A 23,377-nucleotide genomic window follows, 5' to 3' on the forward strand; every position below is an offset into this window, starting at 1 on the left:
TTGATTGCTATGCGATGTGTATATTGCCCTTGTTTTCTAAGAGGGGAAGAATAAGATTGTAGCAGGGCTTGACCTGTAATTTTTCCTTGTCAGTTATTATTGAGGTACACCCATATTTTACATGTGTTCAGGTCCATTCCAGTGTCGTTTGTTTGGCTGTAACTGAACCAGGAGAACCAGTTCAAAGCTCTATTAAAAATACTCAGAGAGCTACCAGATAAATTGAGGAATATCCAGTTGCTGGTTGAATGATTATTTTTTAAAACTTCCGTAATTTTCTAAGGAGCTCTGGTGGCATAGTGCCTGAGGCATTTGACTGCTACCCAGAAGATTGGTGGTTCAAACCCACCAGCCACTCCACAGAAGGAAAATAGGACATTCTATTTTCATAAATATTTACTGCCTCTGAAAACCAAAGGGGGTTGCTGTGAGTCAGAATTGACTCAGTGACAGTTAAGTTTTTGTTTGTTTGTATTCCTCTTGTCATATGTTATTTAAGTAAATCAGTCCTTTCAAGTACATAATAGGAGTATTTTCTAAAGTGCACATTTTCTTATGTCATTTCTTCACAGGTTATTTTGTCCACAAATATTGCTGAGACAAGCATTACCATAAATGATGTGGTCTATGTCATTGACTCTTGCAAGTAAGTTTCCAGGGAACCTGTTTGCCTAGGATAAATCTGAGTATTATAACCATACGTACTTGAAACTTGTTACCTTATAATAGTTAAACACACTCAGAATACCTTATTTCATGTACTTCAAAAATTACACTCATGAGTACCTTATTTCTTGCATGTGTATATACTGGGTTTTGAGCTGTTTAATAATTATTCTGTTGGTGTCTATTTGTGTTCTGCTCATTTCCCACTGGGTGTTTCTGTTGACCATAACAGCATGCACACCGTGTGATGGTGAGAGTGAGTGAGTGACTTGCGTGAATGTTTACAGAGCAAATCAGTTTTGCATTCAACAATCCGTGCATATTTTGTTTTGTGATACTTACTGCATTTCCCCGCACTATTACGGCATTCTTTTCTGCACTCGTTCCTTCTCTTCATTTTTCTTGACCGTCCCCTACCACCTTCCTACCTCTCTTGCTGAGCTAATGCTGTCCTCTCTTGATCTCATGCTTGATTGTTGTAATGAGTGCATACTGTTCAGATGTTACTGTTCATTTTATAGGTCTGTCACTTCTTGCAGTGGAGTCATGGGCGTTCAGTTCAGTTCCGAGTTTGAACATTGTCTTAAGGGCCATAGTCTCAAGGGTTCCACCAATCTTCATCAGATCAGTAAACCTGGTCTTTTTTATACTTTTGAATTTTGTTCCATGTTGTCCCACTGTGTCCGGGACCTCTTAACTGTGAGCACTTTCAGCAGTCAGCTGTGGTCTCACAGTCGCAGAGCCTGGGGTTCATGTATTCCATTAGTTCTTTGAACAGATTGTTTCCTGCATATTTGATTTTCTTCAGACTTCTTTGCTCTGGACAGCAAGAGACCCATATTGTACTTTAGATGGCCGTTCATAAGCATTTACAACCCCAATCAACAACATGCAGTTTGATGTATGAAGAACATATTTAGAACATGACATTTGTCATTCTCAGAGGTCACACATTAAAATGAAATTAAAATAAAAGACTTCAAATTTGGTGTGAGATGAGTTCAGGGAATACAAGGGAGGCATTGCATATAAATAAATATATGATAATTGATGGAGAAGCCAGCAAACTTGGATTTTTACGGTCAGCTGTGCCCTTTGTCACCTTCCAGAGTCCTTCAGTCTATCCTGCAAATTGAAAACAAAGTTGCCAACATCCCTTATAAGGAATGATGAATATCATTAAATTAGTAGATTCCTTTGTGATTCAAAAGTACCTTGCACACATATTTAGGTGAGATGTGATTGTCAGATGTGCCACATACTACAGTTTTTCAGATAACCTCTTAGATGATAGAAACCCTGAAAGTTACACTAAAGTTTTGGAGTAAATGTATGTCACAGGTCCTGTTTCAAATGCTTTTGTTTAATCACTTAATGTAAAATTTTCTTTTTAATTTAAAAAAAAAAAAAAACCTGTGAAGTAAGTAGCAGTATTACCTCATTTTTTAGGTAAGGAAATGAATGCATTTAGAGATTAGATAAGTTAATCAGCCAGCCAGTAAGTGGCACATTAATGATGTATTGCCTTTTTTAGTAAGTTGACGGCTATGCAAGTGCAGAGTCTAATTGCTTTTTCTTATTTGTGCTTTCACAAACAAGCATCAACATAGGTATGTGTATCTGGAAATCATTCATCATTTAGTGAAAATGTAACAGGTGTTTTTTATTTTAGCCTATGTTGGTCTTAGAATTAAATCCTCTTTCTTATTTAGGCAGAAAGTGAAGCTGTTCACTGCCCACAACAACATGACCAATTATGCTACGGTATGGGCTTCCAAAACGAACCTTGAGCAGCGGAAAGGGCGAGCAGGCCGTGTGCGACCTGGATTCTGCTTTCACCTCTGCAGCCGTGCTCGTTTTGAGAGGTAAGATGAAGTCTTGTTTTTTTTTTTTTTCTTTCCAGCCTGAGGAGTTGGTATGAATATACACAGCAAAACATACACCAATTCAGCCATTTCTCTTAGGTACAATTCATGAGTTGATTACATTTGAGTTGTGCATCTATTCACACCATTTTTCTGAATTGGTGCTCTCCCTTGAACATAAGCTCACTGCCCCTGTATCATATCAAGTTATTCTTGTCCCTTTTATCTGAGATTTTTAAAGAGGATAATGCTTAAGGCAGGCTTTTTTTTTTTCCCCCCCTTGAACTAATTAAGCTAGACTGTTGTTTGATTTTAAGAAAACTTCAGGAAATGCTGTTAGTTTCAAGATTATCCCAGGGCATTAAGGGCTTATGCAGCCTTAGTGACTTCCGAAAGTCGGGAGTCCATGAGAATTTGAAGTTCTTTTCTGTGTTTCCCCCCTTGCCTCTGATCAGGATCTTTCTATAAAATCTTTGATTGACATGTTAAATAATGGTGGTAGCATAGTGCCTAAGGCATTTGACTGCTAACCAGAAGGCTGGCTGTTCAAACCCACCAGCTACTCCTTGGAAGGAAGACTGGGCATCTACTTCCGAGGTGATAACTGCCTTGGAAACCCAAGTATGGGTCTCTGTGAGTCGAATCAACTCAACAGCAGTGAATTTGGTTGTTTAGTTAGACGCTGTCTAGTTCTGGTTTCATAGCAGAGGAGACAGTTGTTCATGGAGGCATTTGTCCACAAATTTCCATATCTTGCTCCTGTTCCTTGACTCTCTTCCTATTTTCCAGGTAAATAGAGACCAACTTTCATGCCTCTGATGGCTGCTTACAGGCTTTTAAGATCCCACGCATTATGCAGTGAACTAGGAAGTAGACTACATTATTAGGAGAGTTAACTCTAGTATCCCATGAAAACAGGACTCTAAACCTTCAAGCCAAGGAACAAAATCCTTGTTTCTTGGTTTTCGGTTGTACATAAATAGGTTCGGCTCTTTAATTTTTTTTTTGTCATTGTTACAAATAAATTTATCAAACAACTTTGTCTGTTAAAGTTGCACAACTATTAAAATAATTGGCTGTGCATCCCTACTCTGTTTAATGATTTTTCCATCAGTGTTGACCCTCTTTCTCTCCCTCCGTAATTACCCTTTTGCTAACTATAAACTTTGGTGAGAGGATAAGACATTCTTGAATATAGATTGAAGTTTGTTTGTTTGTAAACCCACAGTCACTTTCCCTCTGTGTCCCACCATAAATTCAGTGAACTCAGAGCATAAGTGACTCCAGTTAAGTTAAAAGGAGAACGTTGTTGCCTTCAAGTCAGACCCGACTCATAGCGACCCCTCCTTGGGTTTCCAAGGCAGTGCCACTACAGAAGTAGATTGCCCAGCCTTCCTTCCAAGGAGTGACTGATATAGATAGGTATTATTTGGTTCTACATTGTTTTATCTCTTTGGGATTACTGATATTTGTGGAATGGTTAATTTTCTGAATAATTTTTTTGGTCATTGTTGTCATATCACCTCGTCATGATCCTCAGCTCATCCTGAGGGCATATGTCTTTAATTTTTTTTTTAATTGTGATTTGGGTGCCAAACAAAGCAGATTGATTTTACTTTCAACTGTTCGTGTACAGTTAGTTCATGACCCCAAGTACAATACCAACAGTAAAAAGCTCTCCTCACTATGGCTACCCATTCCCTGTGCCCTTCTTTCCTATGCATTCTTGTATGTCCAGCTTTCCATCTGTGCAGGTGCTGCTTTTCTCTTGTTTTAGGTTGAATGGTCAAAGGGGTGCATCTCCATGGGGTACATGATCTGCTTCTAGGATTTCTACTGTTTGGCTTCGTGCTAATCCATGGAATTTAGTCCAGTTCCAGGACTGAAGCATATCCCAAAGCCACAGTCTTGGGGGTTCCACCAGGCACTATCCAGTTCGTAATTATGGTCATTGTTGTGTTTTATAATTTTGTTCCACATTTTTCCTCCCACTCTATCCAGGATCTCCAATTTTGATACCTATCCTTGTGGTTGGCATTGATAGCTGAGCACCACCTAGTTCTTGTGGTCTCAGGGTCATGAAGGCTGAAGTTCTTGTGATCTATATCTGTGGACTAATTGTTTCCATTTAATGGATTTTCTTTGCTCCAAAGGAGGGAAGACAAGTAGTTGCATTTTAGATTGCCACTCAGAAGCTTTTAAGACCCTAGTTGCTATTCACCAAAATAGGATATAGAATGAAATTTTTATATACTATGTTGTGCCAGTTTAACTTGATCTTCCAGAAGGCCATGGTCCTGGGGGGCATTATTTCAATAAGGAAACTAAAGCTTGGAGAGTTTAGCTGACTTAAACTAGACTGTACCAAAGCCAGAACTGAAATCCGAGTCTCTTAATTCCCTGTCCATTTTCAGTTATAGTCTAGGGTCTGTTGGGGATGGACTTAATGGCAAAAAAAATACCCATATCTCTCTGAATTGTAGGTTTATTTAAGGTTAGTTGAATGTCCATAGGAATTCGTGTGGTGAATGTTAGCATTAATGGCTTGGTAATAAAGTAGAGTTTTGATGTGTTTTTAACTAACGTGAGAGAGACCAATTTAGGTACCCAGATGTATAAAATATGCTAAAGAAATATCAAAGAAGCTTTGACATTGTTTTTATATGGCAGTAATATGGCTGCCTTTTAATTATATCAGTATAGGTTTATTTGAGCATTAGAAGTATAACTCAAGACTGCCTATAGTAGTTCGAAGATCCATAGTCATTTTTAAACCTTAGTCCCTTGAATTTAAGAAACAAGTGCTGTACCATTTACAACTTCAAATTTTTTTTTTAATATTATAGACTGCATAAATAAAATGCTTGAAGCATAGTAATCTTTTAGTAAATGTTTCCTGTTACCACTGTTAGTATTATATTAATAATCTTTATTAAAATTTTGAAGGTTTACATAATTTGTAAGATCCTTTTTAGTGGCACTAAGGTTGTATGGATTAGGTAGGAAGAGAGGTGTGGAGAGATGTTAGTATTAGCTACTGTCTCACACAAAACATGCTTCTAACATTTTAAACCTGCATTTGTCAACAGGTGAGACCTAAAGATGCTATAGGAAAGGGGTATATTCATGAGGGTTTCGGGATCGTTTTTCATCCTCCGAAGTGTGTTGCTCAATTTCTATAAATTATAATTTCTATAAGGTTGAGGTCAGAATGCACTACTCAAGCAGTTAAGATGTTAGCAAGACAGACTCTTTAGAATAGCAGTCTAAGGTGCAGCTATTGGTCTCTCCCCTCTGGAGCAAAGAAGATTGGAGAAAATAAAAGGTACATGGAAATAATTAGTCCATAGACTATTGGACCACATGAACCCCGGCCTCCATGACCCTGAGACCAGAAGATCTATATGGTGCTCACTGGCACTGAAAGGGATCACAATACTCACTGCCGTGGAGTTGGATCCGACCCACAGCAACTCCTCCTTAGGTTTCCGAGGCAGTATCTCTATGGAAGTACATTGCCCAACCTTCCTTCTGAGAAGTGGTTGGTGGGTTTGAGCCATCAGCCTTCTGGTTAGCAGCCAAATACCTTAGGTACTATGCCACCAGAGCTCTCAGGGATCACAGTAGGGGGTCCTAAATAGAGTGGGAGGAAAATGTGAATCTAAACTCAAAATACTAAACAAAAAGAACAGGCTTACTGATCTGGTAGAGACTTGTGGGACCCCAGGAGTGTGGCCCTTAGTCATCCTTCAAGCCTAAAACTAAACTAACCCCCATGGCTCAACATTCAGCCAGACAATAGGCTTATAAGGCAAAAATAAAGCAAGACAGGTATGCACTCCTTAGAACAACCAACTATATAAGATCAAAAGGACAGCATTTGCTCAGGAATGACACTCCAAAGGCAGGAAGGGATAGGAAAGACAGATGAAGGGAAATGGTCGATACAGTGAGTAAGTATAAAGAGTGCTGTTATTTTATGTTTGTTTTTTCTTAGACTTGAAACCCACATGACACCAGAGATGTTCCGAACACCATTGCATGAAATTGCTCTGAGCATAAAACTACTTCGTCTGGGAGGAATTGGTCAATTCCTGGCCAAGGCAATTGAACCTCCACCTTTGGATGCTGTGATTGAAGCAGAGCACACTCTCAGAGGTACCTGCAAATACAGACCTGCTTAACACAAATGTTAACTGTATAATCTGTCTTTTCCTAGCAAGAAACACTTAAACTAATATAAGAAGTTATAGGCAACAGTTACAATAAGGAGGCTTTCAGTGTTGCTTATGTACTTAGTATGGTCAGTATTACCACAAGCTACTTAAGAGAAGAAAAGAGTGACATGAGTCTTATTTTGAAGAGGAAAACAAAATGGAGAAAAGGACAAGGTGTCATTTCTTAATCAGTACTGAAAATGTTTGTTACTCATGATACTCACTGTATTTTATGTGCATCTTTCAGAACATCTATTAATGTCGTCTTACCATCATTATGAAAACAGTGTCATCCAGGAGAAAAAATAAGGATTCTGAAGCCACATGGATTTGAATCTGATTTTTGAGTTAATATTTACTTATTACGTGATCTTCAGACTTTTCCACATTTCATTTTCTCTTTAAAAATCAAAAGATTGTCTTAAGACTCGAATATAAATTTATATGCTGCTATTATTACTATTTATAAACTGTATTCAGCTTTATAACATACAGGGTCTGGTTCTTATCAGGGTTTTGAACCAATTCATTCACGATAACAGCAAAATGAGAACATATGGATCCAAATTTGTTAAATGTGACTGTACTAGAATGGGAAAAATTAAGACAACGAAGTCCCAGGATGAGAGTCCTGGAAGAGATAGATGACTTTTTTCAGGTGCCTGATGAAAGAGATGGGATTATTTCCAGGTCTGTGGAGAGGCAGACATAGAAAATGGCATGGTTGGCTACCATGTTTCAGCCAGTCACTGCCATTTCATGACTCTGCCCCTCATATGATTTCGTTGCTTTGCAACACACACACTGCCTTTGTTTTTTAAGTGACAGATTAAATTTTAGCACTGCTTAAACTTAAAATTTTCCTCATTCTGGTTATCATCCCAGTTCACTCACATTTTATAGATTTGTGACCATTCTGGTGTCACTTTGTTAATCATGACTTAGCCATGAAGAACCAATTCAAAGCCCTAGTTCTAGTATGTTTTTTCGTATTAGATATTTTAGAAATTGGTTTTGTTTTTTTCTATTTTTGAGTGGCAAGAATTGTTGGCTGTGAGCATGCTAACAGTTGTCTGAACAAATGATCAAATTTTAATGGCAGTGTTATAACCTTACTATACAAAGAAATGTCTCATCTCTGCCTAGATTAAGTGAGTATTCATTACTGTTTTTGCTCACAAAGAAATAATCTCCCCACAGAGCTCGATGCATTAGATGCCAATGATGAATTGACTCCTCTGGGACGAATCCTGGCTAAACTTCCCATTGAGCCTCGTTTTGGCAAAATGATGATAATGGGATGTATTTTCTAGTAAGTGCCTTGTTTCATTGCTAATAGCTAACTGGTAGGGCAGAATCTTACTTCCTCTTCCTCTCCCAATTGAAAAAATTAAGATGCTCTCAGATAGAAGAAAAAACTAAGTATTTTAAGTACAGAGAAGTAGCATATCTAGCTGTTGAGAAGACCCCAACATGAGAAGAATGGACAGTTCTAGTAGGTGGACTTTTGGATCCAACTTGGGGAAAGAACACAAATTTCCCAACAGAGAGTAACATTTCATCCCACGAGGTAAGTCCAGTTGTGTGATGACAGAATAACATCAGGAAAAGGAATCAAAGTTTTGAAGATAATAGATTAGGTGATTATTGTTGTTGTTGTTGTTATGTGCCATCGAGTCAGACCCGACTCACAGCTACCCCTCCTTGGGTTTCCGAAACAGTATCAGTACGGAAGTAGATTGCCCAACCTTCCTTCCGAGGAGTGGCTGGTGGGTTTGAACCGCCAGCCTGCTGGTTAGCCTTTGGCACTATGCTACCAGAGCTCCTAGATTAGGTGATAGAAGAGAGCGTATGAAAAGAAAATAGAACAGTTGTGTTCAATGATAAATAATATAGCATTAATAGCAAGGGTCATTATTTTCTTTCCCTTTCTGCTTCCTGAGAGATCAGCTGTAGAGGTCTGAAGCCGTTTTCAATGATAATAGCAGTATCATAACCAATAAAGACTCCTGGCCACCATTGACAGTACTGGCCTAATTTTTGACAAGATGATGATCTGGTTTGGATTTACTCTCTGTGTTTCAGTGTGGGAGATGCTGTGTGTACCATCTCTGCTGCCACCTGCTTCCCAGAGCCTTTCATCAGTGAAGGAAAGCGACTGGGTTATATCCATCGAAATTTTGCTGGAAACAGATTTTCTGATCATGTGGCCCTTTTATCTGTATTCCAAGCATGGGATGATGCTAGGTATGAACTTTTGAAAGAGAGTTATTGTAAGATTAGCATCTCTGTGTGTGTGTGTGTGTGTGTGTGTGTGTGTGTCTGTCTGTCTGTCTGTCTGTCTGTCTAGTTATTTGGCCTCTAAGAATTACTTTATATCATGCTTATTTTAGAATGGGTGGAGAAGAGGCAGAGATACGTTTTTGTGAGCACAAAAGACTTAATATGGCTACACTAAGAATGACATGGGAAGCCAAAGTTCAGCTGAAAGAGATTCTGATTAACTCTGGATTTCCAGAAGGTGAGACTCTTTCCATTTTTAATATGTATCTTGTTGTTGTTGTTATGTGCCATCGAGTCGGCCCCGACTAATAGCGACCCCTCCTTGGGTTTCCGAGGCAGCATCACTACGGAAGCAGGATTGCCCAACCTTCCTTCCGAGGAGTGGCTGGTGGGTTTGAACCGCCAGCCTTCTGGTTAGCAGTCAAGTGCTTTAGCCACTATGCTACCAGAGCTCCTAATATGTATCTTAATTGGCATTTATATACCAAAAATGAAACCCATTGGTGTCAAGTCATTTGTGACTGATAGCAACCCTAGAGGACAGAATACGATGACCCCCATCGGGTTTCCTAGGCTATAATCTTTATGAAAGCAGATGTCACGCCTTTCTTCAATGGAGCAGCTGGTGGGTCGAATTGTGACTTGTTGGTTAGCAGCTGATCAGTTCAACTTACTGTACCACTTGGGCTCTCTGACTTTTATAACGTACCTGTAAATCGACAATGTGATATACTTTATCTTCCAATGCTATACCTGATCCTTTCTTTATGTTTCCAGCTATTTCTTAGTTCTTTGAACTCTTAGGATTTTCATGTTTGTTAATTCTTTAATAAAATACGAAAGGAATGAGACTTGAGCAGTAGAAGTGATGTAATGCACAGATACTGCTATTTTAATTAATGTGTCTTTGATCAAGATGTTTGTACCTATCTTTATCTTTTGAAAAATACTGGTCTAGTTTTCAGAACCTTTAAATTGAGCAATTTAAGGTTGAATAAGGCTCAGACAGTGGTTTGAGGAGTAATTTATCAGTAACAGTACTTAGATGTAGATATTTCATAGAAGTTTAAATTATTTGTCCAAACTTAGGGTGGTTATATGATAGTCAAATTTGTGTTAAAACAAAATGTATACATATTCTTACAACTCCTGCTTTTTTAGCAAATGATAAAATAATCAATGTGTAGCCCTCATTGTAGTGGGTGCCTCTGTGGAGTGTTAACTGCATTTTCTGTAGAAGTAACAACTAGTTAACTGAACTGAATCCACTGCTGTCAAATCAATTATGACTCAGTAGGGACCCCCATTGTGTTTCTAAGGTGGTAAATCTTTACACAAGTGGATTTCCCTGTCTTCATTCAGCAGAATGGCTGGTGGTTTCAATTGCCAACCTTCTGATTGCTCATGAGATGCCTTCATCACTGAACCACCCGAGCTCCTTAACAGCAAGGATACCCACATGGAATATTTTGATTATAGCTAGTTCTGTTAGCTTAGCTCCTATTCTGAGACTAGGTGGTGAATTGGAGAATTTTTTTTAATAAGCAATTGCCCCAAGTTTATTACAGTTGAATCTCTAAGAGAATTCAGACATTTAATTGTTTTCTTTGGATGTGGTAGTGAGAGTTGTTAGCTTGTTATCTGATCTGTATATCCTATTCCTCTTTTCAGAATGTTTGTTGACACAAGTGTTTACTAACACTGGACCAGATAATAATTTGGACGTTGTTATCTCTCTCCTGGCCTTTGGTGTGTACCCCAATGTGTGCTATCATAAGGAAAAGAGAAAGATCCTCACCACTGAAGGGCGGAATGCGCTTATCCACAAGTCATCTGTTAACTGTCCCTTTAGCAGCCAGGACATGAAGTACCCATGTCCCTTCTTTGTATTTGGGGAAAAGGTAAGAAAAAATAAGAGAAGTTTAAATTAAAAATCTGGATCAGAGCATATTTTACTGTCATTATATGGCAGTTGATTCGTGATTGGAATGCCAACATACTCCTTTTGTCTTCTCTTTAGATTCGTACCCGAGCCATCTCTGCTAAAGGCATGACTTTGGTGACCCCCCTACAGTTGCTGCTCTTTGCATCCAAGAAAGTCCAATCTGATGGGCAGCTTGTGGTTGTTGATGACTGGTATGGATTTTTAGCTGTGAACTCCCAACTGAATAATTTTTAGGATTGAGATGTGGTGTCATTCATTTGCTAATCTGATTTAATTTGTAAAACAAACATGGCACAGTTTGCTGATTCAAAGTGCTTAGAGACCAGTGGTAAGCACACAGTAAGCACTTAGAAAAATGGAATAAAGCTTGAAGATCAGGCAGTGATGAATCTGCCATGAATCAGCCATGTTCTAGAATGCCTTAAATAAACACCAACACTCTTAAGTCTCTTAATTCATTCTTTTGTTGGATACTGAATAATCTTCATTCCAGTCTGCCAATATTGTGCTTTAATAGTTTTAAGAGCCTGCTAATAGTTAGCAATGAAATTTAAGAGGTTAATGGAGATTATTACTCTTCATAATATGGTTGCCTAAGTCTGAAGCAATTACAGTAGTTTAAAGTATTGATACTTGGTTAGGGATTAAATTTATTCCATTACTTGCTGTGTGTGAAATAGAGCAGTAATGATTTTTCTATATGTATTCCTCTCACTTTTACTGTTTTTCTCCTTCAGGATCAGACTGCAAATATCCCATGAAGCTGCTGCCTGCATCACTGCTCTCCGGGCAGCCATGGAGGCTTTGGTTGTCGAAGTAACCAAACAGCCTGATATCATCAGCCACTTGGACCCCATAAATGAACGAATGCTGAACACAATCCGCCAGATCTCTAGGCCTTCGGCTGCTGGAATCACCCTTATGATTGGCAGTGTACGGTGCGTACCACATTAACTTTAAAACCAAGTAGAGAACATTAATCTTGTACAGGCCTAGAATTCACAGGGTTGTTTTCATAGAGGCCTGTTTTTTTTTTCTTTTTTTTTTAAGTTAAAATTCTAGATAAAAACAGAATATGGCATTTAGTACAGATAGTCCCTGGGTTACAATAGGGTTCCATTCTGACAACTTCTCTTGTAAATTGGTTTTGGTATAAGTTGAATACCTCATTTTTTGTTAGTTTCATTATCAATTGCCTTTTATTAGTATCTTTATAAATACAATCTTTGTCTTTAGGCATTGGCATGAGAATGATAGCAGCAAATTAGGCACTGCAACATACATGTAGTACACACTAAACAGTAAGGTATACAAAAAACATGGATGGTCATAAGTGCAGTTTGTTGTAAATCATATATGTTGTAAGTTGGGCGAAATGAACACACTCAGTGCAAAAGAATTTCATTTACTTTATCTTTGTATTAATAACCTTTTCATTACACTAGTCCATGTTAAAGATGGAAAGGAACCTTAAAAGCACATAATAGTCCACAGTGGGTGACATGACTAAAATGATAGAGACAGAGCCCAGATGACATCTTTCCACTGTACTGTTTTTGTCATCTTCAATAAACTGTTGACAAAGGATTAAATTACTTCTTCCTCAAATGAAAATGAGGATTTATCTCAGCCAAACCATGAAGTATGGCTCTCTTGAAGAAAAAAGAAATTTCTCTTAACTCCTAAAATTTTTTTTGCTTTTTTTTTTTTCTTTACTTTTTAATTTTTCTCTTTCCCATAACCTTTTGTTTAGAAATACTTAATACTTGGAGAAAAATTTTTTAAAAATAGGGCAATGACATACAGTCTTCACTTATATTCACTAACATCAGTGTTTCGTGACACTTGGCTTTCATTTTCTACACTACTTTTACATGCTTTGTTTTCATTGAGATTAAGTTGCAGTCATTTATGACATTTTCCATTAATATACTTGGTGCATCTTCCATGATCAAACCCCAGAAATTTCACTGTTAAAATAATGTAAGCATATCTAAACTTTTCTAGTTATCCCAAAAATACCATTTAATTATTAACATTATTTTTAAATTCTTTATCAAGGATCACTTTTTTGCATTTAGTTGAAAATAATTGTAATATATCACCACTGCTATTTACTTTGTGGATTCTGGTTTCCCTTTGGTTATAACTGAATAACTTTTTAATTAAACATGTAGTGGTGTGTACTAGACACTGTGCCAAGTGTTTTTCTAATATTAATTTGTTTTAACATTCTACTTTGGATGTAGGTATGTCATTATACTCTTTAACATAAATGAGAAAGCTGTGCACAGCAAAGTTAAGACACCTCGCCTGCCCAAGTTCATACAATTACTAAATGGTAGAGCTAGATTGCAACCCAGGCAATATATGGCTCCTGAAAACAGTGCACTTATTTATTATGCTTAACTGGTCGTGATAGGTGGTGAGCTACAAGGAAGAATTACTGAAAAGAATAAGTAATAGAAAGTGTCTCACGGCAGATAGAAATGTAGTGCTACAAAGGTTCAGCAGAGGAAAGTTTTTTTTTGGCGGGAGGGAGACTTCACAGATTATCTGCTCTTTGAAGGTTAAGTATGTTTATACAAAGAGGTGGTATTGATAAAGCCATTGGCACTGGAAAGGATGAGATAAATGCGAGAGTTTAGGTTGTATAAATGTGAGGGTCCCCTGGATTACGGTGGAAGCAGTAGGAACCAGGAGAAGTAAATAGATTAGGCAGGTTTGCAGTAGAATCAGTAGGAATTGATGATGGATTAAAAGGAGTGGTGGGAACAGTTCAGTGAAGATGAGAACGATCAGCCTGTTTCTTACTTGTGCACCACTGAATTGGTAGTGCTAATAGCTAAGAGAAACTGCATAGGAGGAAAAAGAGTTTTGGAGTGTGTTGGATTGGACTCAGTGGGCCATGATGTTATGTATGTGCAGTTTTTCATTAATACTCATTTGTTTGTTATATGAAACACATTGAGGTGTGAACAGATTACCAGACAGTTTGGACCTGTTTTGACGCAGAAAAATACTTGGTAATAAATAAAGACCAAGTAATTTATTGCCAGTTTTAGAACAATGTTATTCCTAATACAAGTGATACTTTTCTGGAATTCTGTATAGAACTGCGTGAAAGTGACCTATCCTGTACTATTCTATATTGTCCTGTACTGTGAAAATTCAAGATTTTGGAAAATGAACCAGAAAGAACTTTAGGAAACAGATGGTTATGGTTTCATAACTTCTCCTGTGTGTATTTCAGAGTAGCAGATTTACTTTGTTTCAGTTTGTGCAGTTGATGTCATTCTCTTTATGCATTAAATTTTAAGTATGACTAAATGTGTAAATATGATGAGTTGTTGATATGTATTAAGAATATTTTGCTAAAGTGGTGGTTTTGTGCTTTTTTCTAGATATGGAGATGGTCCACGTCCTCCCAAGATGGCCCGATACGACAATGGAAGTGGATATAGAAGGGGAGGTTCTAGTTACAGTGGTGGAGGCTATGGTGGTGGTTATGGCAGTGGAGGCTATGGTAGCGGAGGCTATGGGCTTGGCGGTGGAGGCTACGGAGGTGGCGGTGGAGGCTATGGAGGTGGTTCCAACTCTTTTCGTGGAGGATATGGTGGAGGTGGTGTTGGAGGCTTTAGAGGAGGTGGCTATAGAGGAGGCTCTGGAGGAGACTTCAGAGGATCTGGTGGAGGAGGCTACAGAGGATCTGGGGGATTCCAGCGAGGTGGTGGTAGGGGGGGCTTTGGAGGTGGCTACTTTGGACAAGGAAGAGGAGGTGGTGGCTATTAGTTTGATTATGTCAGCACCTACTTGTAGTCAGTTTAAAAAAAATGCATGCTGTGTATTTTCCCAAGATACTTGTTTGTCACCAATAAGTAAACCTGTTTTCCTCGCTCTCTGTGGTTCGTTGTAGTTTTAGGAAGCCAAGCATATAGCTACATTAGTGATTTTGTTTATATTATGTAAAAAATAATGATCTATTCTAAAAATACCACCGTTTGTATTTTTTCTTTAAGGAGTAAAGATTTGCCTTTAAGATTAACTTGATATTTTCTTGGCTTTAGTTTAATACAATAGAAAATAAAGTATTACACAGAATATTGGCCATGTATTTAATTGTTGATCTTACACATTAGCATAATTTTATATGCCAATCACATCTTTGTTAAATATCAGGAAAAAATTGTACTCGGTGTTGTAGAAGTATATCAAATAGTTAGAATAAACAGTCTTGAAACTGAGTGTTAACTCGTGCAGTAAATACTGTCCAGTGCACAGATCCACACAGACCTCTGCACATAAATGAAACTGTTAAGATCTACAGTTGGACATTTTGGCTTCCTCCCAAGCTTTGTCTTTGAAAAATCTGTTAAAGACTAAGGCAAACATTTTCTTTTCTAACTAGTTTACATTGCAAAGATTAAAAGGCCATATAATTACTCCTCAAAACTTTAGAATAAAGATTATTTTTAGGGAAGGAAAGAAAGCAAATGACATTGTCACCAAGGATAAAATGTAGAATTTGACAGATTGTATATTATCACAAAGGACATTGGTTAATAATTTTAAATTTGAAAATAATATATTCCAAGTTTCAAAGATTTGACAAGTTTGTAGAGTATTTTTCATCAGATGGAATCTTTTAGAACCCATGATTCTTCTGTCATGCAGGACTAGGTGTCATCAGTTAATTTGAGATCAAGATTATTCCAATGCATGTTACCCTGGTACAGTGATGTACAGGACCTCAAGTCAGGTCTTATACACTGAATGTTAAAGCTACAGTATTTTGGATGGTGAAGAGTCATTCCATTTTCTTAAGCAGGGAATCATTGACAGGTGACTTAACTAGAATTCAGTGCTGGCATTACAGTTGCTAATTTTGGAATCAGTACTAGGATTCTTACAGAAATGAAGGGGCAAACTGTATTTTATATTGTGTTGACAATTTGGATAACCAAGCAAACATTTTTCAGCAAATATACAATTGAGAAAGCATTGTAAGGTGAAAGGTAATGATGGTAAGCACACTTGTCCCCATTTTCACAGGCAGGCCAGTGCTTGGAGTACTCCAGAAGTTTTTCTTGTGTCTGTGCCACATTCATCTCACTCTCCTCACCTTGACTCAAATGCAGACTACCATTTTGAGTCAGCTTGCAGTCAGGAACGTGATTACCTTTGTTGAGCTCCTTGGCTTTTTTCTGTGTTTCCTTTTGTTATTATTAACAGGAGGACTTATTTACCAGATGCGTATCGCCTCTGCTAGCAGTCCTTGAGAAACTTGGGTTATGGGGCCAATTGGAAGTATCTGTTTCTTAAGAGTATAGAATAGTTTGTTGTTTTTATTGTAGATTCTTGAACTTTTAATGTAGCCTTCAAAATTTGATTCTTTTGGGCTAGTTCAGAGGTAGATGCAAAAGGTCTCCTTCAGGTTAGTTACATTGACACTGATAGAGACGGTTCCTCCCTAGGAGCCATAATTATCACCATCTTCCTCTATCAGATTTATTTTAATAACTAACATTACCACAGGCAGCTTTCTCTTCAAATGATTTCTTCTTCAAAATTCTGAAGCAGGGCCTATGTAAGTCTCTTCTTTTAGTACTTAAGGTTCACACAAATGTCATGTTTCATATGCCTGACAGTTCTATATATCAACTGGTGTAGCATCTTAAATACTGTTTTCCTGCTGTTGAAGTTGCATCCTGTTTAAAGAAGCCCCACTGTCTTCATTCAAGTTGCAGGTGGCTGATACATTTCAGTATAATAGTGAGAACCACCACATGATCACATCATTAACTTTTTCTGAGGTAGGAGATTTTCACAAATTTGAGGTTTTCTATCAGTGACATTATCTGGTTCAGGATTAGTATCAGTCACATTCTCAGAGAATGGTGACTCCCTCTGGTTTCACTGATGATACCACTTAGGTTGTAGTTCTATTACCATAAGTCTGTCTGACACAAGTAGTTTTCTACTCTTGTGAACTTGTGGATAGTAGAATCTCTCTTTCGATATCTGGTGCTACAAATTGCAGTGAGTGGCGTTATAATAGCCTCATGCCATATCTCAACTGAAACTGCTCTTATTTGAAGGCATGTTCTCATCAAAGATACTGGTAGCGAAAGACTTGAGATAATTCAGTTTTAACAATTCTAGTACACGATGAAACTATAGAGGTGATCAAATTGTGGTGTTCCATGGAAAAATGGACACTTCACTGTCATTTTGTCCTTGTTTTCTTTCTCACCACCATCCCTGTGATTTATTTAGGAAATTAATCAACATAAGGTCCTAATTCTTGCAGTTTCCCTTTAGTGGCACTTTGCATCTTGCCCATCATCTGGTGCCAATTTCAGTGGCTCCCTAGCACAGCAATGCATGACACTGATTCCCAATTATCTTCCAGTTTGCAAAGCAACTGCCGTTAATCTGTTGATGCTATCTTTCGCTTTATCCAAGACCACAGTGGCTTCTTAACTGATCCTCTTACAGTCCTACCTTTGCAATTCATCCTCCACATTACATGTGGAGTAAACATTTCTGTCTAAATGAGACATCACCATTGTCCTGTCCTCTTTCCTTTGGGATGAGGACTAAAGTCCCTACTCACCTGCTCCTAGTTTTATAGTCAAGTCCACTCTATGGTTGTAACTGGCTATATGAACTTTTAGTCCCATCAGTGGACTTTGAGGTGGTTTATTTTTTTTTATTTTTTTACTGTAGGCACATGAAATGAAAATTCCCTCTTAAGATGTATAAATTAAGTATTGCCTTTACTGGTTATTATGCCTCCAACAACTTCAACTAGAAATAAGAAATGGAATGATGGTCAAAATCCTCTTTAAGTTGTCAAAAAGCAAATATTCACTTTGAAGATTAAGGTTCACCTGACAAAAGCCATGACAATTTCAGGTACCTGATAAGCAAGTGAAAACTACATGAATAAGGAAGACCTGAGAGGTATTGATGAATTTGGATTATGATGTTGGTGAGGAATACTGACTACACCATGGACTGCCAGAAGAACAAATGAATCTGTCTTAGAAGTACAGTTAGAGTCCCTTTGGAAGGAAGGATGGAGAGACTTTGACACCTATGGATATGTTATCAGGAGACACCAGTCCCTGAAGAAGGACATCATGCTTGGTAAAGAGAGGATCAGCAAAAAGAGGAAGACCTTGAAGGTGGAGAAACAAAATAGCTGCAATGGCGGGCTCAAGCATACCAACAGTTTTGAGGATGGTGCAGGATCAGGCAGCGTCCCTTCTGTTACAGTATTGCTCTGAGTCGGCACCAAGTTGGCAACACCTAGCAACAACAAAGCTCAAAAGAACCATTCGGACAGAGTTGTAATAATTTTGGTATTCATCCTAAAACGTAGATTTTTAGAACTCTTTTTCTGTACTTTGCCCACATATTGCAGCTGTGCCCTAACCAAACTCCTAATCTCTCTTGAACTCAAGAAGATTGCTGTTCTCTGCTTTCTCTTCTGCCAGAAGAAAGTACCTCCAGTCTGACTTCAAGGTGATTGTCATGCTCATCTCAATTTGTTTCGCATCAGGATCACAGTTCTGCATTGTCTGTTGAAAGCAATTGTTTCATACGTAACAGTTTGTTTTTCTGGTTGTTTACAGGAGAGGGAAAGTTAAGTACCTGATAGGCGGTCATAGCTATAAGTAGAAGTCCACTTAGGTTAATTTTAACTGTCCAAAGGATCCATTATGACATAAGATCCAAAAATCATGCCTTTGAAGCCATAATCAGACTTAGGGCAGAATACTACATGGAGAATTATTTTGTGGCAGATTAATATCATGAGGTATCAACCACTGTGCCGCATTTTCTTTTCTACAACAAAAATCAGTTGAAGGGACGCTGCAATAGGTCTAAGATGATGGATTTGTTCAAAATGAGAGCTGATCCCCTACTAAATTCGTTTCACCCCAGTTCAGGTGATAAAAGGAGGAAATGTGTGGAAAGGTGGGTGTTCTGGTTACCTAGTGCCACTCTGACAGGAATATACCACAAATGGGATGGCCTTATTAACAAACAGGAGTTTATTCTTATTATTTAGAGGCTTTAAGTTCAAGTTCAAAGGGCCAGGCTCTAGGGGCTGGGTGAAAGCCCTTCAACCTTGGAGTTCAGCTCTGCCTCCTGCTCCAGGCCCACTGGAGCTAGAGGCTTTTCTTCATTCAGACAGCCACTGACTGCTCAGGCTGAGAAACCCCAAGGTTGGCAAGGAAAAAGGCACAGTCCCGATGTTACCAAACCACACGGCAGGCCATTAAGTCCATTGTAAGTCCCACAGTCAGCAGAGCATAGCAGGCTGCTGAGCAATGACACGTCTACATGCAGGGTCCAAGCGTACCATAGGCTAGAGACCATTCTCAAAGCTTCTCCTTTTATACAGGAAGCAAACCACATACCCGAAGGAAGCTACCCTGCTGCTTAATAGTAGATCCCACCATGGAGCTGATTGCCAGTCTCCTCTTGGGGATTAACTACTACCAGCTGCCCAGCCACTCAACCAGGCCCAGCCAAGTTGACACACAAACCAAACTACCATAGTGGGAAATTTTAACTCGCCACCTTTTATCTCACTAAATGTTTATTGGGGTTTGTGGATATAGTGAAAAGTGGCACTGTTGGCATCTTCATTGTATACTTCTAAATTTAAGGATTGTGACATTGACAACCCAGTCACTTCCTTTGGGGTTGAGAATGGTATGGAGGGGATTTGGAAACTTTTAGTCCAGAGAGATGCTAGAAAGTTAACTGGGAGAATAAGCTGGTTTGCCAGTCCCAGGAGACCATGCTGTAGAACTTGGTCTAGAATTGGGATGGAATGAGACAAAACCAGGTAAGAACTTTTGAATCGGATTGGAACTGACTGAAGAGCTTTGATTTTGATTGGAGAAAAGGTCTCTGAATTTGACTTGATACTTGAAGAGTTTGGATTTTAATTGTTTGCATTAAGCCAGACCATCACAATAAATGGAGAGAAGATTGAGGTTGTCAAGGAATTCACGTTGCTTGGTTCTACAATTGATGCCAACAGAAGCAGCAGTTGAGACATTACACGACGTGTAGCATTGGGAAAGTCAACTGCGAAGGAACTGTTTCAAGTGCTGAGGAGCAAGGAAATCTCCTTGAGGACTAAGGTGCGCCTGACACAAGCCATGATATTTCCAATCGCCTGGTATGCATGTGCGAGCTGGATAATGAATAAGGAAGACCGAAGAAGAGTTGATGCTTTTGAGTTGTGGTGCTGGCGAAGAATGCTGAAAGTACTGTGGACTGCTAAAAGAACTAACAGATCTGTCCTGGAGGAAGTGCAGCCAGAATGCTCCTTGGAAGCAAGAATGGCCAGACTTCGTCTCACCTATTTTGGTCATGTGAGAAGGGACCATTCCCTGGAGAAGGATGTCATGCTTGGTAGGGTGGAGGGTCGACGAAAGAGGGGGAGGCCTTCAAGGAGATGAATTGATAACGGTGGCTGCGATGATGGGCTCAAGTATAGCAGGGATTGTGGGGCTGGCGCGGGATCGGGCAGTGTTTCGTTCTGCTGTGCATGGGGTCGCTATGGGTTGGAAATGACTCGACAGCACTTAACAACAACAACAACATGAAGAAGGCTATTCAGTAAAGCAATGAACACTGATGCCTTAAAAATGTATTATCAAATATATCCTCATTCAGCCTAAAGAAATTCTCATCTTTGCTAGGTTATAGATAACAAAGAAATCAAAGTCATAATGGGGGAAGAATGATTAATGTGTTTGAGCCTAAGGGTCTATTTCTTTCTATATTCTAAAGTTAATATAAGTTCTGCTTTCTGAAAAAGATCTTTAGTTATCTCCCAATTAGTATTTTTATCTTCTTTATTAAAAAATAAATCCCCTACATTACATATGGCCATTCACTTCAGCATTCAATTTCAAGATTGTATTTCCTACAAATGCAGCTAGATGATTAGATTCTAGCTTAAGGCATGAAAATTGAAATGATAACATCCCGTTTTGTAGAAAGGTCCTCTCCTGCTTAGAATTTGGACATATTTTAATGGCTTTAAGCAACAACTGCTATCTTGCACTATTAGTTGATTTTAGGATTAGAAACTATACAAGGATAAAACAAGATAGTAGCTTGAGTCTGTGACAATATGGAACACCTATCAGCCCTATATTGAATACTAATGGAGTTATTGAATATGAAACAATAACACATTTTTTATATTGTTTACTCATTTTTTATTTTCTTGCTTCTTAGAGTTGAACCTAATTCTTTATCACCTTACTTTGGTTAGTAGCACAAATACCTGGGAATGAATGAGAATTGGCTATAAAATTAATTTTATCCACTTTATACCCAGAACACCTACCACTCATCTGTCAGTTTATTGTACTATGGCAGCTTGTATGTTGCTGTGAGGCTGGAGGCTATGCCACCAGTATTTCTAATACCAGCAGGGTCACCCATGGTTGGCAGGTTTCAATGGAGTTTCCAGACTGCGACAGATTTGGAAGAAGGAGGGACCATCCACTTCTCAAAGAATTAGTGAAAATTTTATGAATAGCAGTGAAACACTTTCTGCTATATCACTGGAAAACCTTACGAATAGCCCTAAAACATTGTCTGATACAGTACTAGATGAGCCCCTCAGGTAGGAAGGCACTCAAAATACAACTAGGGAATAGCTGCTTCCTTAAAGTAGTCGACCTTAAGACATAGATGGAGTAAAGCTTTCCAGACCTCCATTTGCTTGATGGGGCATGACTCGAAATGGAAAGAAACAGCTGCAAAGATCCATTAATAATCGGAACGTGGAATGTATGAGGTATGAATGTAGAAGAATTGGGAAGAGTCAAAAATGAAATGTAACACGTAAAGATCGATATCCTAGGCATTAGTGAGCTGAAATCGACTAGTTTTAGGTATTTTGAATCAGACAATCATGATCTACTGTGCTGGGAATGACAAATTGAAAAGGAATGATGTGGGATTCATCATCAAAAGACTGTTTCAGGATCTGTCCTGAAGTACAGTGCTGTCAATGATAGAATAATATCCATATGCCTACAAGGAAGACCAGTTAATACTACTACTATTATTCAAGTTTATAAACAAGCCACCAAAGACAAAGAAATTGAAGATTTTTACCAACTTCTGCAGTCTGCCGTTGACCAAATACGCAATCAAGGTGTACTGATTACTACTGGTGTTTAGAATGTGAAAGATGGAAATGAAGAATCATTAGTAGTTGGAAAATGTGACTTTGGTCATGAGAATGATGCCAGAGATTGCATGATACAGTTTTGCAAGACCAATGACTTATTCATTGCAAATACTTTTTTTCAGCATCATAAATAGTGGTTATAAATGTGGACCTTGCCAGATTGGATACACAAGAATCACATCAGCTACATCTGTGGCAAGAACAGCTCAATAACTTCAGCCAAAACAAGGACAGGAGCTGACTGTGGAACAGACCATCAATTGCTTATATGCAAGTTCACGTTAAAGTTGTAGACAATTAAAACAAGTACACAAGTGCCAAAATAGACCTTGATTATATACCATCTGAATTTAGAGACCATCTGAAGAACAGTTTTGATACATTGAACACCAATGACCAAACACCAGACAAATTATGGGATGACATCAAAAACATCATACATGAAGAAAGGAAAGTGTCATTAAAAAGACAGGAAAGGAAGAAAAGACCAAAATGGATGTCAGAAGAGACTCTGAAACTTGCTCTTGAATGGAGAGTAACTAAGCAAATGGAAGAAATGACAAGATAAAAGAGATGAACAGAAGATTTCAAAGAGCAGCTCAAGAAGACAAAGTAAATTACTATAATGAAATGTGCAAAGACCTGAAGTTAGAAAACCAAAAGGGAAGAACATGCTCTGTTTTTCTCAAGCTGAAAGAACTGGGGGTGTGCGTGGGAGGTGGAATCAAGCCTCAAGTTGCAATATTGAGTGATTCTATGGGCAAAATATTGAATGATGCCGGAAGCATCAAATGAAGACTGAAGGTATACACAGTCACTGTACCAAAAAGAATTGGTCAGTGTTTTTCTGTTTCAGGAGGTGGCATATGATCACAAACTAATGGTACTGATCGAAGAAGTTGAAGCTACACTGAAGGAACTGGTGAAAAACAGGGCTCTAGGAACTGACAGCATAACCATTGAGATGGTTCAACAAACAGATGCCGTGCTGGAGGAACTTAATTATCCATGCCAAGAAATTTGGCAGACAGCTACCTGGCCAACTGCCTGGAAGAGATCCATCCATATTTGTACCCATTCCAAAGAAAGGTGATCCAACAGAATGTGGAAATTATCAAACAATATCATTTATATTATATGCAAGTAAAATTTTGCTGAA

The 23,377-nt window shown here is 38.4% G+C and overlaps 1 protein-coding gene across 1 annotated transcript in view; it reads left to right on the plus strand.

The window, feature by feature from the left end:
• The window catches only part of DHX9 (DExH-box helicase 9), a 60,482-nt gene extending 45,714 nt beyond the window's left edge, over positions 1-14,768 (plus strand). Inside the window, exons 18-27 of the mRNA XM_042780514.1 lie at positions 573-646; positions 2,379-2,531; positions 6,529-6,689; positions 7,949-8,060; positions 8,834-8,995; positions 9,142-9,269; positions 10,703-10,932; positions 11,052-11,167; positions 11,714-11,914; positions 14,381-14,768. Of these exons, the coding sequence (XP_042636448.1) occupies positions 573-646; positions 2,379-2,531; positions 6,529-6,689; positions 7,949-8,060; positions 8,834-8,995; positions 9,142-9,269; positions 10,703-10,932; positions 11,052-11,167; positions 11,714-11,914; positions 14,381-14,768 (1,725 nt within the window). The remainder of the gene's footprint in view (positions 1-572; positions 647-2,378; positions 2,532-6,528; positions 6,690-7,948; positions 8,061-8,833; positions 8,996-9,141; positions 9,270-10,702; positions 10,933-11,051; positions 11,168-11,713; positions 11,915-14,380) is intronic.
• The last annotated feature ends 8,609 nt before the right edge of the window (positions 14,769-23,377 follow it).

The sequence above is a fragment of the Orycteropus afer genome, unplaced genomic scaffold, assembly GCF_000298275.1.
Source record: "Orycteropus afer afer isolate SDZICR_OR568_19922 unplaced genomic scaffold, OryAfe1.0 scaffold00043, whole genome shotgun sequence".
NCBI lineage: Eukaryota > Metazoa > Chordata > Mammalia > Tubulidentata > Orycteropodidae > Orycteropus > Orycteropus afer.